This window comes from Durio zibethinus, chromosome 1 (assembly GCF_047325235.1).
Source record: "Durio zibethinus cultivar Kanyao isolate XHJ-2024 chromosome 1, ASM4732523v1, whole genome shotgun sequence".
NCBI classification, from domain to species: Eukaryota; Viridiplantae; Streptophyta; class Magnoliopsida; order Malvales; family Malvaceae; genus Durio; species Durio zibethinus.
In genome coordinates, this window is record NC_143162.1 from 32,930,042 (window position 1) to 32,951,082 (window position 21,041).

General features: G+C 30.7%; 2 protein-coding genes and 1 pseudogene across 2 annotated transcripts; 2 read left to right on the forward strand and 1 right to left on the reverse strand.

The window, feature by feature from the left end:
* The first annotated feature begins 12,128 nt into the window (after nucleotides 1-12,128).
* Nucleotides 12,129-13,001, forward strand: LOC111312380 (F-box protein AUF2 pseudogene; annotated as a pseudogene).
* Nucleotides 13,002-13,695: 694 nt separating this feature from the next.
* On the reverse strand, nucleotides 13,696-15,350 carry LOC111312379 (transcription termination factor MTERF8, chloroplastic-like). Its single transcript, XM_022912590.2, has one exon. The coding sequence runs from the start codon at nucleotides 15,107-15,109 to the stop codon at nucleotides 13,967-13,969; it is 1,143 nt and encodes a 380-aa protein (XP_022768325.2). The 5' UTR covers nucleotides 15,110-15,350; the 3' UTR covers nucleotides 13,696-13,966.
* A 3,099-nt stretch (nucleotides 15,351-18,449) lies between these two features.
* Nucleotides 18,450-20,002, forward strand: LOC111311273 (uncharacterized). Its single transcript, XM_022910647.2, has one exon. It carries the CDS (start codon nucleotides 18,663-18,665, stop codon nucleotides 19,737-19,739), a length of 1,077 nt encoding a protein of 358 aa, XP_022766382.1. The 5' UTR covers nucleotides 18,450-18,662; the 3' UTR covers nucleotides 19,740-20,002.
* Nucleotides 20,003-21,041: the final 1,039 nt, after the last annotated feature.

Below are 21,041 nucleotides of genomic sequence, written 5' to 3' on the forward strand. Positions count from 1 at the left end.
TTTCTTGTAACTTTATTTGCAACTGTCAATTTTTTTTCAAAAGTTAGGCTAACTCTTGAGTGACAGATGACTGTGTTGCGTTAAGATCAGGGAACAAACTCTTCCATTCATCCTTTTCTTATTTGAGTACTCGAACTTCTATTTTTAACCTTTTATTTGCAAGCTTAAACTTTTCAGACTCCCTTTTTAGGCTAGTAAAAGATTTTGCTAGACTTTCCATAAATGTAACTGAGATTTTTCTTATTAAAATTATTTTGTGGCAATTACTCCTTCTAATAAATCTAATAATATAGATGCTTGCATAGTAGAAAAAAAAGTTAGTATACACATAATATATACAAAAAATAATAAATACAAAAAGCAACATAAAGGATTAGCATGCAAATAATATATATATATAAACAATACATAAATTTACAAATACAATAAATATCCAATCAAATGTCTTATTTAGATTTTTTAATATCAGGGAAGGTATAGCTCTAACTTAGGTTCGGACCCTTAGAGTTTACTTATATGCTAGGTTCAAAGGTTTGATAGTTTAAGGGTTTCCAAATTATTCCTTACATCATTGTTCATTAGATTAGTAAGACACCCCAATCCTCACCCATTATAGGCTATAAGCAAAAAATGTTAAATTTGAGTGAAAGTTTTTCACTAGCCTATATAGAGACATAAAATTTCATGAAGACATAGGTACTTTACTCCCTCTTAAAAGATAAAACTCGAGTGTAGATCTCATGTAATATATGTACAAATGAATGATAATAAATAAATAAATAAAATACAAACAAGGAGAAAATTTTTTGAATTTATTAAGTTAGGCTTGGATAACAAGAAATTATTTATTGGCTTGACTTTCGATCCTCCAGTGGAGTCATTAAACTATCATAATATATAGATCCATGAATCTATCACTAAACATAGATTTAAGAGTCGCCACTAATCTTTTTTATTGATATGCGATTGGTCACCTAATTGAATCTATTCTTTTTTAAAGAGAAGTCCCAAACTTGATTTAGATATCTTTAAAAGGTAGATTCTAGTCTACAAAACCATATTTAAGTTCGGTAATGCAGTTACGCATGAGAAAGGTTATAGCACCCTTACAACACCTATTGAAATGATAGTATCGGTTTGATTTCAATTTATCCAAGCCTTAAAACATATTTATGATTTATCAAATAATTTAATATTAAAAAATTTTCTTAAATTACTTTAATATGTTGGTAATAAGTTAAAAATATTTTCTTACATTTGGAGTATTCATGGAAACTATTTGTCATATTTTAAAAAGGCTTTATCATCGGATTCATTTAATTTTGCTTTCAAAAATAAATTTTTATAAACCAAGTTTATAGTAAAAAATATTCTCTAATATGTTAGTAAGATTTTATTAAAAAATATTATTTTATTTATTTTTTTAAACGTAATTTAAAAAAATTTGTAAGGCTTTCCAATATGTTAGTAAAACTGTATTAAAAAAATAAATACCCCTCCAATCTATTGGTAATGTTTTTTTATTAAAAAATTATTTTTATTTTTTAAAAGTTTTCTAATATGTTTGTAAAGTCTTATTTTTTAAAATAATTACCTTCCAATATATTGGTAAGACTTTTTTATTTAAATATTTTTTTATAAAAGTATATTAGAATTAATAAATAAATAGACAAATAAATAAAATAAACGTAAAAAAAAACTTGTAATCAACTTGGCTTGATAGCTAGGGTGCACAGCTCGGCTTCAAGCCCAGAAAGTGACTAGTTATGGTACGGCTCAAGGCCTTGATTGGAGGCATGGCTTAACTTTCAGCCAAAGAGGATGCGAGTCAGTTGCATGAGTTGCAATCAGGTTGTGTTGCCAAAATGGTAAAACACGTGAACCCTGACTTTATGGATGTTCAAAATGATGCCATATGGATAGGATATAAAAAGGTCCAAACCTTTCATTTTTTCTCATAAACTACCTGTCTATTTCTCTCTCTACAATATTTTTCTCCTACTTCTCTCTATAATTTCAAACCTAGAAAATGATAGGGCAATCAAAAATTGGTAGGAATCCCAGATTCTAACCATTAAAATCTACAAATTATCATAAAAAAATTCAATGGTTTTTTAGAAAACCTAGAAAAGCCATAATGCTCGAATTTCAGCCCAAAACATTTTTTATAATCCCAAAAAACTAAACTAAATAAAGAACCAAACCTAAAAAAATCCAAAACCAGAATGAATCCAAAACCCACAAAGAGCCAAAAACAAACCTTCTAATTTTTTTTGTATTTTTTATGTGTTTTTTTTCTTTTGTCTGCCTTTGAATATTTGTAAAGATTTATAGTAAAAAATTTTAGGGTTCTTCATTTAAAATCGAATCTGCCATAAATAGATTCAATCTAAATCATGGCTTGATTTTAGGTTTTAATATTATTATGGTCAATATTTTGATTTTGTTTCCAATTCCACGCAACCATGATATCTGGATTGGATTCCAAAAGTTTTCTAATTTCGTTTCTTTTTTTTTTGTTTTTATTCAATTTAAAGTAATTAAAAAAAATTGGTTACACTATTGCCTAGCTAAGGCCCAAGTGCACATAAAACCTAACCCAAACTACCTGCTAGGCACATAGCCCAAGCACAATAAAAACTATCCATTAGGTTTAAAGCCCAAATACTAATTAGAAAACCCAATAAATATTTTAAAGGCCCAATGATCCAAATGGTTCCAACCGAAACAAAACTAAACATTTTTATCATTCGATTTAAAGCCCCCAACAAAATGGAGTGTCTACAGATATTATTAATTATTTTTTTATTTATCAAAATATTTATTATTACAAATTTTTTACAGATTAAAATTATTATTTTAGATGAAAAAAATATATGGCATTGTTGGTATTTAAAAAAATATTTCTTTTATTTTTATTATCCTTATTTAGAATTAAAATAAAATACTTTTATTTTTATATAATAAAAATTAAAAAAAAATAATTATAATTCTTAATAGAATATTCTTTAGTTTAGATGAAATTTTATCTCCATCCATATGTTACTAGAATTGCTTAAAAAATGTAATAGGGTGGTAAAATTAATAAAAAAAAAATGGGTAGAGTGGTAAATATGATTCTCCTAATCTTATAGAATGGTAAATTTGACGTTATCCCTAAACATTTCTTTTTTGTACTTTCACAAACACTTTTAATATAAACTAGAATTCACCATGTACTATGCTACGAAAAGGGAGATTTTTATTCTTTTATAAAATACTATAATCTAAAGTGTTTGATTGATAATGGATTATCAAATTCAATATATTTTAACTTGTTAAACTTTGAAAAGGATTTTTATAAATTGTAAATAACTCAAATTTTATAAATAAATTTGAAAAATACAAAAAAAAAAACCTTATACTCAAATCTATTTCATTTCAAGTAAAAGAGTTTCTTAATCAATGATTACATATTCTTTAAAAATCCATGTTTTGATAAACTTGAAACTTTGTTGAAAGCATTTGCTATATATACATAAGGCAATTGAATATATGACAATTAATACTAAGTTAATCTAAATAAAATTAAATCATATAACAGATTAATGATGTTCTCACTTTTCATTTATAGTTACATAGCAAAAAGTCATTGAACTAACAACATTCATTGCTCCTAGTGCCACCATTTCTCTGTTTTGATCTAATTGATAGTCTTTCATTGAAGCAAAGGTTTTCACATTAACTATAACTTCTTATTAAATTGACTTACCAAAGAAGAAAAAAAATGGAAACATGAAAGGTCTAGTTAGATGCAATGTCATAATTAAATTTCTTGATTAGTGAAAATGGATAGAAAAAAAAAAGCTTACTAGCAATCTTATCTTACCAACCATGACACTAATCCTCAAACCTTGAAGACGATATTCACCACTAAAATAAATTTGATTTGCATACGAGAGCATGATTCTTTTCTTAATGTTTTTCATTTGCACAAATGAAAACGCACATCAATGCCACTATCATTACTCAATACCAAACTACTACAAATTTTGCCACTACTATGAGCTATTAAATTGAAAATTTGCACTAAAAATTATTAAAAGTAAAAAAAAAAAGATTTACCATCTGATCTCCTTTCTTTTCTACATATGTTATATAAACAAAAAAGGTGCAAAAAATAACAGATATCAATTGAACTATTGCGAGTACCCAAAAAAATTTGTTGTTATGTTTTCCCTATTTCTCAAAACATGTGAAAGTTAGAAAATACTCATATGCTTTTATAGTCCATAGATAAAAAAAAAAAGGACTTAGAGTCTCTTACAATGTCCTTAACAAACAAACAAAAAGACAAAAAGCTAACTCCAATGATGATAGTCAGCCAATTCCACTTCAAAGTAGTATTATATAAATTTAGTAACTAAAATGTAATGGGTGATAACATGATACTAGTTGAAAATTTTTCAGAACGTAGGTTAGGATCTTCAAAAGAAGAGAATCAAAAAGCCTTTTTTTTTTAAAAAAAAAAAAAATAGAGATGGAAGGCTACTTACTTTTAATAGCATTACCCCATACATGATGCATTACAAAAATAATATATGGTTTTTTTTGTAAATGTTTTTATGCCAAAAAAGCCTTAAGCTGTTGGATGGTAATTGTAACAACAACTTCAGCCATAAAACTGATAGTTGAAATAGGAATAGGAAGTTAACTAAGAAGCCTAGCCTACTTCTTTATTTTTAAAAGTCAGTTTAGTGAATTATAAAAGTAATAAAGGAACTATACAAATATGAGTAGAACAAAGCTCACCGAACAAAAAATATGGCAAGGTATTGTTGACTTTCATAAGTAAAATACACAATTGCCTAAGAAAATTAAGAATTTCTTAAGTGATTTCAGCAAAAAACCAAAACAAAAACAAAAGGTTAAATCAATAGTTAAGCATTCTTAAAAATAATTAGATACAATAACATCTTTAAAAATACTCAGATGACAATCATAAAGTCAAGAATAGCTCAATAATTATACAATTACATTGGGGTTGAATACAAAAACAAAAAATCAAAAGTTAGTAAGTAGCAAAAAAAAATTCAAAATTTACACAAAGCCTAAATAAGAAAAAACATCCTATCAAGAAAGTAAAAAGTAGCAGAGAAAAATTTTAATGAAAAACAAAAAGAGTACCTTTAGTCAGCATTGCTTGAAAAATATCTTGTAAGCATCCAATGAAATCTTTACTAAGAACCTTTAAAGTTCTTCAAACAACAACCAAGTTACCAACAAAAAAATAAATTAAACAAAATTATCAAGTAAATCATGCTTAAAACTAAATAACAGATTTCGATAGTATATTCAATATTTGCATTCTTTCAAATCTTTTGAATACAACCTTTAAATACCTGCCTAAAGCATTATAAATCCATAGAATTCAATTTTGTAACCTAAATTTTGTAAACTTATGAATTCAAAATTGAAAATCTAGTTATGAAGTCTAAGAAATAAACTACCAAAGAGAAAAAGAGAGTGAGTGGGTACTCGACTTCTTCGTTGAACTACAAAGTGGAGGTTGCATGGTAATAGTAATTCGTGACTCAATATCATTAATTGCCTCGCTTCAGTAACTCAATATAGCCACCAATTGTTCGATAAACCATCTTCATTCATGACTTAACCTTTTTCTTCCTCTAATCTTTTTTTATTTATCTCGTACTTTGTAACCTACCCTCAATAAAGGCTATACCAATGATAAAGGTTAGATCAGACTCTTTTTCATTTCCTTTCCTACACATTTCCCTTTCGTTCTCTTTTCTTTTCTTATTTCATGATTTTTGGATCCTTATTTTTCTTTTTTGGATTGTTCTTTTCCATTTGCCTTTCTGTCGAATCTTCTATAATCTCTTCTAAGATATTTTTATTTTACAATGAAAATTCGATAATATCCTAAACAAAATGAAAATTTTCTTTTATGTCCTAAAATGGACAACTATTGCTTGGAAATGAGCTAGGAGACAACTTTATACGGTAGTTAGATGTTAGATGAGGTAATATGATTCTAAGTATGTATATGTTGTAGAAAAAAAAAGTCCTTAGAAAATGAAATAAAGAAAAGATAAAGAAAATAAAATCTAAACTACTAGGTTAGACAAGAAAATAAACATGTTAGAAGACTGCCTTTGCAAGTATAAATTAGGCAAACCTTTAATAATTTTCTTAGATCATCTCAAATGTAACCTAATTAATCTTAGGATTAAATAAATTCATTGTTTATCGAAATTATCACCAACTGATGTCACGGGGCTAACTCATTACTAAACTTCTGTGACTTCTTTGCTAAATTTTTAGAGTTGGATTTGAGTTTGATAGTTTCATGAAAGGATTTGGCTAAATGCTCATTTTGGGATTAAACATTTGAGTGGTTACTTAATTCAAGATTAAATATTTTAATTTATACAAATAAGGATTAAACGTTATCGATTCGTAATAATATAAAATTTTTTTTAATAGAAACTTGAATGTGAAAAAAAATGCACAGTTATTGTGCATAAAAAAAGCTAAGCTAGCTTTTTCACCGTGGGACTCACTTTTTTACTTAACTTTAACAATCAGTTCTTTATTTCTCTTTCTAAAAGAATAATCAGTTTTTTTTTCTCTTTTTAAAATTTCAATTCCAGCTTATCTTTAAACTCATATTCTTGCTATTGTACTGCTACTTGTTTATATCTTTTCACCCCAAAAATTTATTATTTCTTTCTCTCAAACCTTTTATTACATCTATGCAATTAAATTTCTTTATAGTTGTCTAAAAATTCATAGATTTAAATCAAATTTGTTTTATTCTTTTTCTCTTTTTACTCTACCTTTCAAAAAAGATGAAAGTTGAAGGAATTCATGTTGCTTCCAATAAACATCCTTTCAAAGTTGATGACGAGAGCTACTCAAATTACAGCTCTTACTCTAACTTCATCGACAACCAACAATTCCTTGTGGTTATTGCTTCCAATAACCATCATTTCAAATGATTCATCTTCTACCTTAAACATAAAGAAGGCAAGCAAACCAAAGGTCCTAAGCTTGAAAAGAATCTAAGCTTGACATTTATGTATTCAAAATGTTGATAACCTAAGCTTGACACTGTTAAAATTATCCCACATCCAGATTACTGGTCAGTGAACTTGAAATTTGAACAACAGTGTTATGTTGCCTATTAGGTTTGTCATGTCACATTTCATAAGCAACACAATACTCACAAATAGCCATCTGTTTTATTGTAATTACCAAGCTAACATTTAGATAAAGCTAACTTGATTAGGTTGATGAAATCAATTTTGTGATTCATAATTTGCATACAGATTGACACTTGGATACAAGATAATTTCTTAGAGGAATTGCTGTGAACCGAGCACCAACAATGGTTGATTGTAAGGAGGTATATGGGTTGTCATAGCCCAACAACATAGTTTCTAGCATAAGTGGAAAGAGAAATGAGAAAGACCTTGTGAGTGATGAAACTAAGGCTGAGAGAGCATTTTGCTTTCATGCCAGTGATAATGAAAATGGTGCTGCTAGTGATGCCTTAAAAAATAAGCTTAGGCTTTCAAAGGAACAGTCCTTGGTGCTTGAAGAAAACTTCAAGAAACATAGCACTCTGAATCCAGTTGGTGGCATTTCAATCATCGACTTCTTTTGTGAGAATAGTTTCAGAATTTTCAATTTAGGTTTAATGTTGTTCTTGTGTTATGTACAGAAGAAAAAGTTGGCATTGGCAAAACAATTGAATCTGAGGTCTAGGCAAGTGAAGATATGGTTTCATAACAAAATAGAAAAAGAGAGTAAATCGTGGTGCAAATTTTGCAAATTTGTAGTTCGTAAAGAAAAAGATAAATGATAAAGAAGAAGACAAATGAAATGAAATAAGCTTAGGAAAAAAGGCAACAGCCTTTCCATCTGTCATTTAAGGAATGGAAGCTTAATTTCACGTCATTTTTATTTGTAATAATTTTTAAATTTAAAGGTGTGTATATTTCACATTTAAATTTTCGTTGAAAAAAATTTTATATTATTATAAATCGATACTGTTTAATCTTAATTTGTATAAATTAAAACATTTAATTTTGAATTGAATAATCATCCAAATGTTTGATTTTAAATTGAGTATTTAATCAATGGATTTTGATACTTTTTTTCTTGTGTGTAGATTCCATCGAATTAATGGAACTATATTAGAAAGGTAAGCAGTTTCATATATACAAAATTCCCACTAATTGGATTTCTGAATTTTTAACAAATTCTGGCTTGAGACAAAAATATTTGTAAGTTCTTGTTAAGAACATGATTCAACGCTTTGGCTTAACGCTTTATGAACCCAACACAAGGGACGACAACAACACCGTCTATTATTATTATAATTATTATAATTATAATTATTATTATTATTATTATTATTATTACCTTGATTGTTTCGGTTTCGATGGTGTTCAGCTATCAATGCATATTCAGGGGGCGTCAAGCGATAGATTTCATCTTTAGGGACCTGAACAACGTAGGTTCCTGGCCCAAACGCAGGCTCTTATTGTTTAACTTGAACCTTTACAATTTCTTGATGAGGGTTAGGGTTATTGGTGTTGGTAGGTAACAGTGAACTGCTCCTCGATAGAAAGATGGGGAGCGGTGGGGAGGACGGTGGTGAAGGAATAGGAGTAATTGGAGAATATTGGAGGTGCCGGTGACTTTGCATGGACGGTGGTGGCAGCTTAGCTGCATGCATGGGACAACAATAACAGAAGGCTGAGAGGGGGAGCACAGGATTGAAATTTTTTGTTGATTGAAATCAAATCATGAACTATTTTCAGAGTGTATTTACTGGGTCAACTGATCAACGGGCTAAATAAGGGGTAGCTCACTGGATGCTTGTATCAGTTTAATCATAGATCTTGCACCAGATAATGGATTAGTTTATTGAATTTAGTTAGTGTCTGAATATTCTTAATTTCCAAGAAAAACAATAAACAGATCTAAAATTGAATTAATTCTTGCTTAACACTGTAACAGTATATGCATGCATACCAACTTACAAATCGTTTAAATTAAGGTGGCAAATAAATATATGGTTTTATTTCTTGTAAGGATCTAATGAAATAGAAAATGAATCGACCTTGCATTTTTCTTTGCTGGATAATGGATAACAGATGACGAAGTCTAAAAGCAACAACAGAAACCAAGCTTATTCAGCCCCACGACTTCGTGATAGCATTATAAGTATCGCTTTTTCAAACCATCTAAATGAAGCATAAGTCATCTAACAAAGACAAGAAATCAGTGCAGGCTGCCAAGGCCAACTCCCCGACTGCAGATGTGGTATATAGTTCAGCCCAATGGGTTCTTCACATTTTCATTGTCCAGAGGCCTGGTAGGGCTAGGACACGGCCTATGAAGTTGGAAACTTCTAAGTCCCCAACTGCCAGCATATTTAGATTGGGTATAATTAATGGACTAAAATATTTTATCTTAGATGAGATATATTAGCCTTTCTTGGAAAGAAACAACACGCCCAATTTTAACTTCAACTCTCTAAAAAGCCCAAGTCAGGAAGAAAAATAAGAAAGAAGAAAACTCCAAAACTCCAGCTGGGGATTTGTTGGAGCAATGGAATTTCTGTGATGTTTAGCTCTGCAAGACTATAAGTGTAGACTTGTAGTAGAAACCTATAACTCTTCGAGCTCCTATTGCTTGCTTTTCATGAAACAAGAAGTCTCTGCTTCGAATGGGTTTTCGCTAACGAGCCTGTCAATAGATATGATTGTTTTAAATTTTTAATAGTCTTGAACATAATGATAAATATGTAAAATACGTAATTACACTCCTAAACTAATCCATAAGACATTATGTATTGTACTATTATCATGATTGATATATAAGATAATAAATAAGATAGAATGATAATATTCTTATATTATATTTAATTTATATTAAAAAATATTATTATAAGGAATATTAATTATTTTTTTGATATAAAATGATTCAATTTTTTTAAAATAAAAAAAATTATTTTTAATTTATAAGATTAATCTAACATATCTTATTATACTCTTAAAAATTACATCAATAATTTAAATTATATAAATTTTGAAAATAAAATTTTGATCAATTAACAAATTATCTTATCATAATTTTACATACATCAAATATAAAATAGTATAATATTATGTAATCTAATACTAATCATAATATTATTTTACCTTATTTTATAATAATCTTATACACAAAATACACCCTAAACATATTTCATATCCTATCCTATAATAGTTTTAACCACTTGATGGGCGGCCTTTCTTTTCTTTTTTTTTTCTTTGGCCATAGGCAGCCTTTCCCTTTAGTTTATGTATTTTAATTGTTCTACATTATTTTAAAAATATATAAAATTTTGAGATTTTTTATATTTGTAATGTAGAGATTAAAATTTAATCAGTAAAATTAAAAATTCATTACTTTACTAGTAAAACATAACCAAACATATGACACGACTGTAGGTAGAATTTTAAAATTCTGCTATTATATTAAATTCAAAGAACATTTCTAATTTACACACTCAATCCTTCTTTTGCAGATTATATTTTCAAATACTGCTTTTTTGATAATATTTATAACTCTATTAAAAGAATTCTTAAAGGATTAGAGAGTGACACATTTATAATTCTCTATTAAAAGAATTCTTAAAGGGATTAGAAAGTGCCAAACGTATAGTATTTAAAAATGATCATTTTATCCTTTTCAATATTATAAAATAATATAATTATAAAACTTTAATTAAAATGATACAATTAAAATTCTAATAGTAAAAAAATTAAAAATATAGTAAAAGAATTTTCAAAGGGATTGTATTTTTATACCTGTCTAATATTGTAAAATGATCATATTTTTCTTTTTCTAATATTATAAAATAATCATTTTAACTTGTAATGAAAAATGACCTAAAATGTTAATAATAAAAATTTTAAAATATGTTAAAAGAATTCCCAAAGAGATTATATTTTAACACTTGTTTAACATTATAAAATGATCATTTTATCCTTTAATGAAAAAAGAATAACCTAAAATGTAAATAGTAAAATAATAAAAATATGAAAATTAAAAAAACAGATATAAAAACTTTTAAAATCCCTAAGGGTATCATATTGCAAGATTATTTTTTTTCTTTTCAACATTATAAAATAATCATTTTTCTCTTTCTAATATTATAAAATGATCATTTTAACTTTTAACGAAAAATAACCTAAAATGTTAATAATAAAAAATTTAAAATATAAAGAATTTCCAAAGAGATTATATTTTATCACCTGTTCAAAATTATAAAATGATTATTTTACCCTTTAATAAAAATAAAATAACCTAAAATGGAAATAATAAAATAATAATAAATATGAAAATAAAAAAAAAAAGATATATAACTTTTAAAATCCTTAAAGGTATTGTATTGCAACACTGTAAGACTAATTTTCCTTTATCAACATTATAAAATAATTATTTTATTCTTTAATCAAAATAAAATAATTTAAAATATAAATAATTAAAACTTTAAGTATATATATTTTATACCTGTCCAACACTATAGATTAATTATTTTATTTTTTTAACATTATAAAATGATCATTTTATTTTTTAATGAAAATAAAATAACTATAAAAAATTAAAAAATAGATCTACAATTTTGTTGTAAATCAAAATCCTATATCTGAATTCAAAATTTTAAATGAAGACCAAACCATGCATTTTAGGAAAAAAGAATTTGTTCTGCAAGGAAATACAGGGGTAAATAGTAATACTAGTAATATATCATATTAAGGATTGATTTAACGATGATTTCAAAAATTTCTAAGCCAAATCTTGTTTTTAATAACCTCTTGGAAAACTAAATGCAGTGTTAATTAAATGTAAAAAAATTAAATGTTTAAAACTTTCAGAAAGAGAATCAAAGCAGATGAATGTCATAATTAAAACGACATCGCCATATGATATTGTCATGACACTTTCGACGGTCAACGGTCAAACGTACTGCGCCGGGTTCCAGACATCGTTGATGCCGTTCTTCATTTTCTTTTATCATCATTTTCAAAGCTTAAAATCTCCGAAGCTTGAAAAACCCAAACTGAAAACAAGGAGTGGACGGCTTGGATCGGCTATCGGATTCTCTGATCCTCCTGATCTTCAACTCATTCTCCGATGTCAAAACCCTGATACGCTGCCGTTCCGTCTCCAAACGAGTCAAAACACTCGTCCCGCAAACCGAGTCGCTCTTATTAAAAATCGATCGCGTCATCTCGTGCGAGTCAGACTCCAACTCACTGTTCCTCACTCTCCTTAAGTCCTTCCTCTATCTCAATTTACCCAAGCCAACGCTGCTCCAATTCCCGGACCGGACGCACACATACCCGACTCAATTTCTCTCCCGGTTCCAACGAATCAGGGAACTCCGAGTGGAATTACCTGCCTGTGATCTTCACTTAGAGAAAGGCACGGCGGTTAAGTGGAGAGCCGAGTTCGGCGAAACGTTGAAAACGTGCGTGATTTTCTGGTCCTTGTTTGGGAAATAGTCATAACGACGCGGAATTCGCAAGAGGGTTGAAGACGCTAGTGATGTGGACAATAAGCACGTTGATCGCGGCGTTAGGCATTTGCTGTTACGGATAGTCGTTAGGGCACATAACGGAATGGAAGAGTTAGTTCTAGCGCTGGCGGGTCCTAGTGTGAGGATGAGGACGAGGCATGACGGGCGCCACGTTGTTCGTGGCAAGGGCATTCAAAGATGGAAAGCAAGCCGACGTGGAAGATGCTCATTTGGCTTTAAAAGGTGTTGGGGGTGGGGTATATGTGGATTCCGTCAGGGAATTGCTCAGGGATAGGCGTAATGTCGTGGAAATGAACTCCTTTTGATTTGGGTTGGGTTTGTTTTTTCTTCTGTTTATGCTGTTTGAATCATCTTTGTTTACATACATATTTGTAAATCAAAGTCATCTTTCAATGCATATTTCTTGTCCATGATGAAATCCCATTGCATCCAATGGTGGGCTATTTTTGTACATACATTCTGATAAATCCATCAGAAACCCGAGAAGCCAAAAAAAAAAAAAAAGTTTATAATTAAGTGTAAAACTTTCAAGAAACACTCTATCTGCTTGGTTATCCAAGGAGAAGAGAAATACTATGATATATACGTTTATCACATCTCAAAAACAGTTCACTGTTGTATAAGAATGAAATTCCAAAAGCCACATCAATTATGATTAAAAGCAACAAAGCAGCAGCACTTACAAGCATATAATCACATCTGCTACATGTTCCACTGTCTTCAATGCTTTTCTATTCAAAACAATCTTTAAATGTTTATGCCATATTTGGGTAAAGAAAGATTCTTGCAATTTCCTTATTAAATATTTCAGCATCAGCAAATGCAGGTTCAGCCGCCGATTACATTTGAATATGAAAAATTGATAAAAACCAGAGTGACAGTAGCCTAAAATAGGTCAAATCCAAAATCAAATTTAGATAAGCAGCCCACCTCTGGCAACATAATGACCATTTACAAACATAACTATGGCAGACAAGGATAGAAATTCAATAGCAAAAAATAAAAAACTTACAATAATATTACTGGTATGACCACACATGATGTGAAACCATATATGTAAGTCTTCAAATTGGATTAGAAAGTTAAACAAATAAGGAAATCATCAATTGCATTGCAAGAACAAAAACAATCAACAATTACAAAGTTAAGCATTTTAGAGAGAGATTATTTGAGTTATTCAAACATAAGTCTTGACTGTGCAAGAAACCATTTCAAGAAAGAAAACAAAGTAGTAGTCAGAAAAAAAAAAGGAAGAAAAAAGTAGGATTAAATTAATATCTATTGCAAAGAAACATAGCTTAGAAACTACTTAAGCACCATCAAAGATTTGACGTGTCCAAGCCTCAATTAATCATATGAAAATCAACAATTATCAGCTGCAATAGCCGTGGACGCTTTCTCAAGCTCTTTTGAATAAGGACGAACATATTTCTCTCGGAATTGCTTTTCGGACATCCTAAAAAGTGTACTCAAACTAACTTTCCTGCTTAGCAAATTCTTACTTTCCAGAATCTCAATAACCCGTAGCCAAGGCTTCAGCCTATGCTCAAGACTACAAGTGAGCACCATCGGGTAGTTTACTATAAAAGAAATATCTGTGTTCTTTCTGCTAAGCAAAAACGCTGTGACCTCTTTAATCTTCCTTTCTGACACAGTAAACACCTCGGGTTTCCTCCTAAAAGTAGACATGATATCATCTTCAGAAAACCCCAAGCTCCTAAAAATCTTCAACTTGAGTTCCCACTTCTCTTCACTCATTGAACCCAACGTCCTAATAGCTGCAAGAAACAAACTTGACTTCCTATTGAATCCCATGTCATCCGCCCGTTTAACAAGCTGCTTAATGCTCTCAGGTTTATGCAAGAAAAATCTAGGATGGACAAAGACATATCTAACAATTTGTGACGATCTAATCCCAAAACTTCTCATGAACTCTAAGTTAGGCATCATAGTCTTTTGCAAATCATATTTCAAAAACCAAGATGAAGTTTTTAATAACTTAATAACACCGGCATTCGATCCTATAACACTCTTTAACTCTAAAAAAGTAGGTGCAATTGTATCCACTCTTCTATTCAAAATCCAGGGATCACCGGATACAATATCAGCAATATCCTCGGATGAAAATCCCAAGTCTCTGAAAATCTTGAATTTGGGTTTAATGGTTTTCTCAAGATTAGAACATAGAAGGTTAGGCTTTCTTTTGACCGCTTGTTCAATATGGGATTTCGAGAAACCGCTTTGTTTAAGAAATGAAATTAATTCATCACACTTACCAGGTGCCCTCAGATAGTTTAAGGAAGATGCAGCTTTCAAGGCAAGTTCAGGGGAAAAGTTGTGTTCCTTAACAAAGTGATCAGCTAAATAAAGGGAAGGTTTTGATTCCTGGGTAGTAGAAGATGAAAAGAAAACAACAGAGATGGAGTAACAGGAAAAGCGTTTCTGAAAACGGGATGATTTATTGAGAGAAAGTGAGATAAGAGTTCTGACTAAAGGGGATGTCATTTTTTTTCCTTCCTGGGGGTTTTGTCAAGGTTTTACTGTTTTAGCTGATTTTCTTTTAACATAACAAAGAGAATTTACAAGATTCAGACATGTCTGGGATTGAGAAACTTGCCTGTAAGACCAGTTTTATCTTGCAACTGCAACTGTACTTCCTTGAGACTTGCGATTTGTTGCTGATAAATCCGGGTTCTTTCGATTTCATGGCCTACACCTACAGAAACCTGCTAGTTAGGGTTTTAAGCACAATTTCAGTTTCAGGATATTGACTTTTATTTATGCCCACTTCCAGCCCAACAATTGGAGATCGCCCAGTTGCTTAACATGCCCAATAGTCTTGGGTCACGACAAGTTTTGGGCTTTGTCTTTGCCTATAAAAATTGGCTCTTTTTTTTTTTCAGAAATTATTTCAATGATTTTTTTAATCTTGTGTTAGTAGGTAGATATATATTTTTAAGATATATTTAAAAAAATTAATTAAAAAAATATATTAATTTATTAAAATTTTAATTTCACTTATGAAATTAAAAAATTATAATAAGGTATCAAATATTAATATTAACTTAATACTAGTAGGTACATATTTGGAATGTTATAAGTGTAACTACTTTAGCCTAATTATCTGGAAATTAGATATCCTCTAAAAGCAACATTTTCTGTTCATGGGATGGAGCAAGTCTTAAAATTTAAAACCTAAATAATATAAATTTCACGGGATCGAGCCATTTTCTCAGTTTAAAAACCTCATTCAACTAGACAGAAGTAGTGAAATTGATTGTGAACTCATTATTATAGTGAAAGCAGCTTTTGTCTGAACCTAAAAAGACCGCTGTTTCCCTGAATTTCTTGAGGCTCTCTCTTCATACGATCTGGAAGGGTTAAAAAAGGGTTATATAGTACCAACATTGTTTGCCCCGATGATTTTTGTAGCAGGCAATTATAATCGGTAGGAATTAGCAAAAAATAAGCGTTCATCGTATAGTATTACGACACCTGATATGTGTGAATTCAACTGTTATAAAAAGGAGAAAAAAAAAAAAGGAGAATCATTGATGAATTCAAAGGATGACAGAGCCATGGTGAAACTTTGTAAAATTAAACCTTTCCCAAATTAAACTTTAAAATGAACTTGGCGGTAAGCAAACGTTCAGACTTGAAATGAAATATAATACCATTAATCGACTAATAATTAATTAATTAGTCCTTGATTAGCTCTTGATCTTCCTTCCAAAATAGATTTGAATTTTTTAAATAAAATAAATTTGAATGTTATTTCTTTCTCTATCCATTAGTTATATATTCATTGATATTTATAGTTTTACCCTAAGATTTTGGTTACATGTTGCTTAAGAGTTCTATTAGGGTCTTAAATAACTTGATTGTTTTAGGAGTAATACAAGGTTAACTAAGAGAAGAGTCTTATTGAATTCAAGACTTAATTAAGTTGTTTTATAATTATTTTTAAGTGATATTATTTAAACATACGAGATTTGAATTTAAATATTTGTATATATAGATATATATTTTTTAGGTTACATCTATTTTATAGATCGTTAAAGGAGTTTAATTATAGAAAATAAGAATCACAATCATTTGAAGAAAACGCTGCCTTTGTTAATTCAAATTAAAATTAAAATGATAAGAATCCATATATATCACAGAAAAATAATGATAAAAATGATTGATCAAAGCCGTCTCCTCACCCGGTAATCATGTCTTAACAATGGTTTGCATTATGAAATAAAAGGACCAAATATTAGCTATATATATAGATATCCTTCACCTTCGGCACTTTCCTTAAAGCATAATTGAATAGTTCCAAAGCATTGCATAGATATAAAGATTAGTTCATTAAACAAAAATGCAGAAACTCCCCAAGGGTGGCTAATGACCAAACTTCAATAATTTTTTTGCTTAAAAGCTTCAATCACATGTTTTCTGATGTACTAGCAAATTCACATAAAACAGAATATTGGAACTTCACATGTCTCAACTCTCAATGATATATGAGAGTGTCAATGTACTATCATTGAATCAAAAACAGAAACTTCAAAATTATGGTTCCAATTCATTGATTGAAGTCACCTAACTTCAGGCTTTGCTGGCCCTGCCCGTTTGCTTTTTGAGACTGTCCTTTAAACTATGTATATCAAAACAGAAAAAGAAAGAAGAAAAGAGAAAAAACTGATCAGGCAACGAACTTGGGGAAGCTTGGAGTAGGTAAATTGTAAAAATCTCTATGAATCTGCATTCTTTTGATGCATTTCAAAGCATTACCAAAGGCTTTTTATATATTTTCCTCCAAGTTGTAAAAAGTTTGCACATAAATCATATACTCAATAAAATGTTAATCATAGAGTTAAAAGAAACTGTTTTTCTTGTGGGTACTTTTCAATATCTCATCACATTTGACAGGTTCAGGACGGGCAGCAAAAAGGTGACAAGCTTAGATCCAGCTTAGCTTGATCGAGCTCTCAAGACCCAACATTGGGGTTCTGGAAACATTCTACAAAATTACATGAACCCCCTGTTTGTAACTTTGCATTCACACGAGTACTAAACAAACCAAGAAATTAAACACTCAACTAAAAGTTTACTTTGGAAGAGAATTGGTTCCTTGCCCCCACTAATATCTCTCTCATGATGATAATGATAACAACAAATCATAAAGGTGAAGGAGAGTAGACTATCTATACTTCCTTCGTGGAAAGTCACAAACAAAAGGAAAGAAAGTCTAAATCTAACGCAAGATGTTAGTGGATGGAGGGGGCCATTCTTTTCCCCGTGCTCTCAAGTGCATTACTCCCCTAATTATAGCTTCCTTAACTTTTCTTTAACCCCAATTTTCCCTCCCTCGAAGAACTTTCGTTTCCTCTCCCCCCCCCCCCCCCCCCTTTAACCCGTGAAATAACAAGTTTAGTACATTTCTTGGCTCTAAAACAAAGCCCTCCCCTTCTTTTTTCCAACCACATAAACCCTTTTATTTCCAAACTAAGCATATATGTTACCACTTGTTGAAGAGTCCTATAAGACTATGAAAATAAACCAATCAATTTCATTTTTTTGTTGGTGGAGGTTTGGTGGTTGTTGGAGATAGGCAAATAGGGTATGGAATAACTGGCATGGGCTCACAAGTTGAGGGTATGATTGGATCATGAAGCAAAGCTCGTGGGTTTTAACTCTTTTCTTTCATTTTGATTTTTTAATTTGTTTAGTGAAAAAAAGTAGAGGCGAAGAAAGAAGCTCACTTGTGAGCTGTGACCCCATTTTCAAAGAAAGCAAAAAGGAGTTGCTAGAAAATTTAACATACAGGTAGTAAAGAGAGACACTAATAAAAAAGGCAAACTAAAAGTACGATTCCCTCCCTCCTTTTCTTTTAAAATTGAAGAACAATCGAAGCCCAAATACATCTCAAAAACATTAAAAAAAAAAAAACGTAAGCACTGTAGACAGTTCTTAAGCGCCCATTGTCCAACGTCTAAAAAGAAACAACTGAACTGAACTAGGCAAAGGGAATAAGAAGGGAAACGACGAGAGAAACAAAAACTAAGCTGCCATGAAAGGAAGAGAAACCAAAGGAGCTCCTTCAGCAGATTTGCTAGTATGTTTCCCATCTCGAGCCCATCTAACCCTAATGCCAAAGCCCATTTGTAGCCCAGCAAAGTCATCAGAACCCAACAAGCGCCACAACAATCGCCACCGTCACCACCACCACCACTACCACCAACAGCACCGTCTCCTTAAGAAATCAAGCACCAGAAATGGTGGTGGAGCTGGCGCCCAAGCTAGCCCTCTGCTATGGGCTAAAAACAAGCAAATGGGATCCGAGATCACGGAACCAACCTCCCCAAAAGTCACCTGCGCAGGGCAGATCAAAGTCAGGTCTAAACCAAGCTCACGTAAAAGCTGGCAATCAGTCATGGAAGAGATTGAAAGGATTCACAACAGCAGGCAACACAAAAAGAGGCCAAGTTGGGTGGAGTCACTTGGTTTTAAGAAAGAAGTCACGCAGTTCTTAACATGTTTGCGAAGCATTCGTCTTGATTTTAGGTGTTTCGGGTCTTTTCCTCAATCTGATATCACAACTGATGATGAAGATGAAGATGAAGAATGTGAAGGATACCAAGAAAACCACAACCATGTAGATGGCAATGAGACATCAAGAACCATCTTTTCCAAATGGTTCATGATGCTGCAAGAGAATCAAAACAACGGCTTTTATAAAGAAGAAAAGAAAGAAAATGAGAGTTCCCATGATCATGTTGATGATGATCAAGCTGCAGTTCCACCTCCGAATGCTCTCTTGCTTATGCGTTGTAGGTCTGCTCCTGCTAAGAGCTGGCTAGAAGAGAAACCGGTAAAAGAGAACGAAGTGAATGAGGAAAACAAAGAAAAAGATGAAGAGAAAGAGAAAGAGAAAGAAGAAGAAGAAGAATGTAAGAGGAAAGGTGAGAAAAAAGAAAAGAATTTGAGGTCATTAATGGAAGAAGAAAACAGAAGGACAAAAGAGAGCTTGGTGGTGATGAGATACGACCCTGATTTCTACAAAGTTTCATCTGATATAGCCAAAGAGACATGGCTTGTTGGAGGAATGAGAGACCCATTATACCGAAGTCGAAGTTGGAAGAGATGATTATCCCGGTGACAACTCTTTTTTTCCTCGTTCACTTCACAAAGATATTTCTGTGCTTTGTTTTGAACTTCACCACCCCCGCTTTAGTCTGAGTTCTTTTTTGAGAACTGGAAATTCCAAACCTAATCACCACCTATAGTTTTTACCTTTTAAATTTTGATATATTGTCATTGCTATGTATGATTTGAAAGTTTGCATTTGTGTTACATAATTTGTACAGCTTTCCTTTTCTTTCAATTGGAAAACGATTTTGCTGCCATTTACATTCCTGAGTTGTTCTTATATCCCCTGAAACTAAGAACCTACTGTTTAGTTCCTTTTGATAGTGAATTACTGGCGATTCTTCTCTCTCAACTTCCAGAGATCTATGCAAGTTTATGTTATCCAATTCTAGTTTTACATGTGTGCGTTATTTAAGTTCCTAATATCCAACTATAACCAGAAAATGGATGTGATGCTGATTCCTAACTACAAGATAAAATTTATCCCTCAAAAAAAAAAAAAAAAACATTGTAATATGAACTTAAGCGGCTCAATTAGTTTTTAAAATCATTTTAAAAAAATTATATACAACAAAACAAATTTAAGGTTCGAATTTTAAAATTTATAATTTTTTTTCTCTCACGGACAGCTTACTTTGTAAAAAAATAAAAAAGGACGTTGCAATACTTTTGACTATGTATTTATGCATCTTTCTTTCCACTGGTTAATGATTTGGTCCGCAAAACAGAGGGAATCAATTTTAATTCACATGTTATTTTTGCTAAAGAGTTGTGTCTCTTCCATGCCTACCAAATTTATACACTCATTCAGATCGAAATCTGCCTTCTCGCAACTGCTCATAATAACACGACATCAGCCAGGGTGAGATACCTCCTTCAATTTTGACCGTTTGTTTTATTAAAAGTTGCCTGGATTTGAGGAAAAACTAAATGGAAAGATTGAAATAAGAATGTTTGTTGTCCTAATAATAAGGTTGCATAATTATGTCGATAGTCATGCAGGAGCAGGTGATTGTTGGTTGTTGTTGACTTATGTCTTGTACATGTCGCTGAATCCTTGCTCGCTTATTAGGTTTGAACAAAAACAAAAGAATCCCACAATTTCAATTGAATTAATTATCCATTGAACATTGACTAAATGTATTAAAAGAAGAATAAAAACTAGGAGTTCATTTTTTATTCATATAGTTTTTAAATTTCAGTGTTAGAGGTGTATTTTCATTTATAATGAAAGAGACCATTTCTTTTAAGGGCTAATATAACTCCTAATCCTTGAATTTGTATCAAATTTTATTTTAAT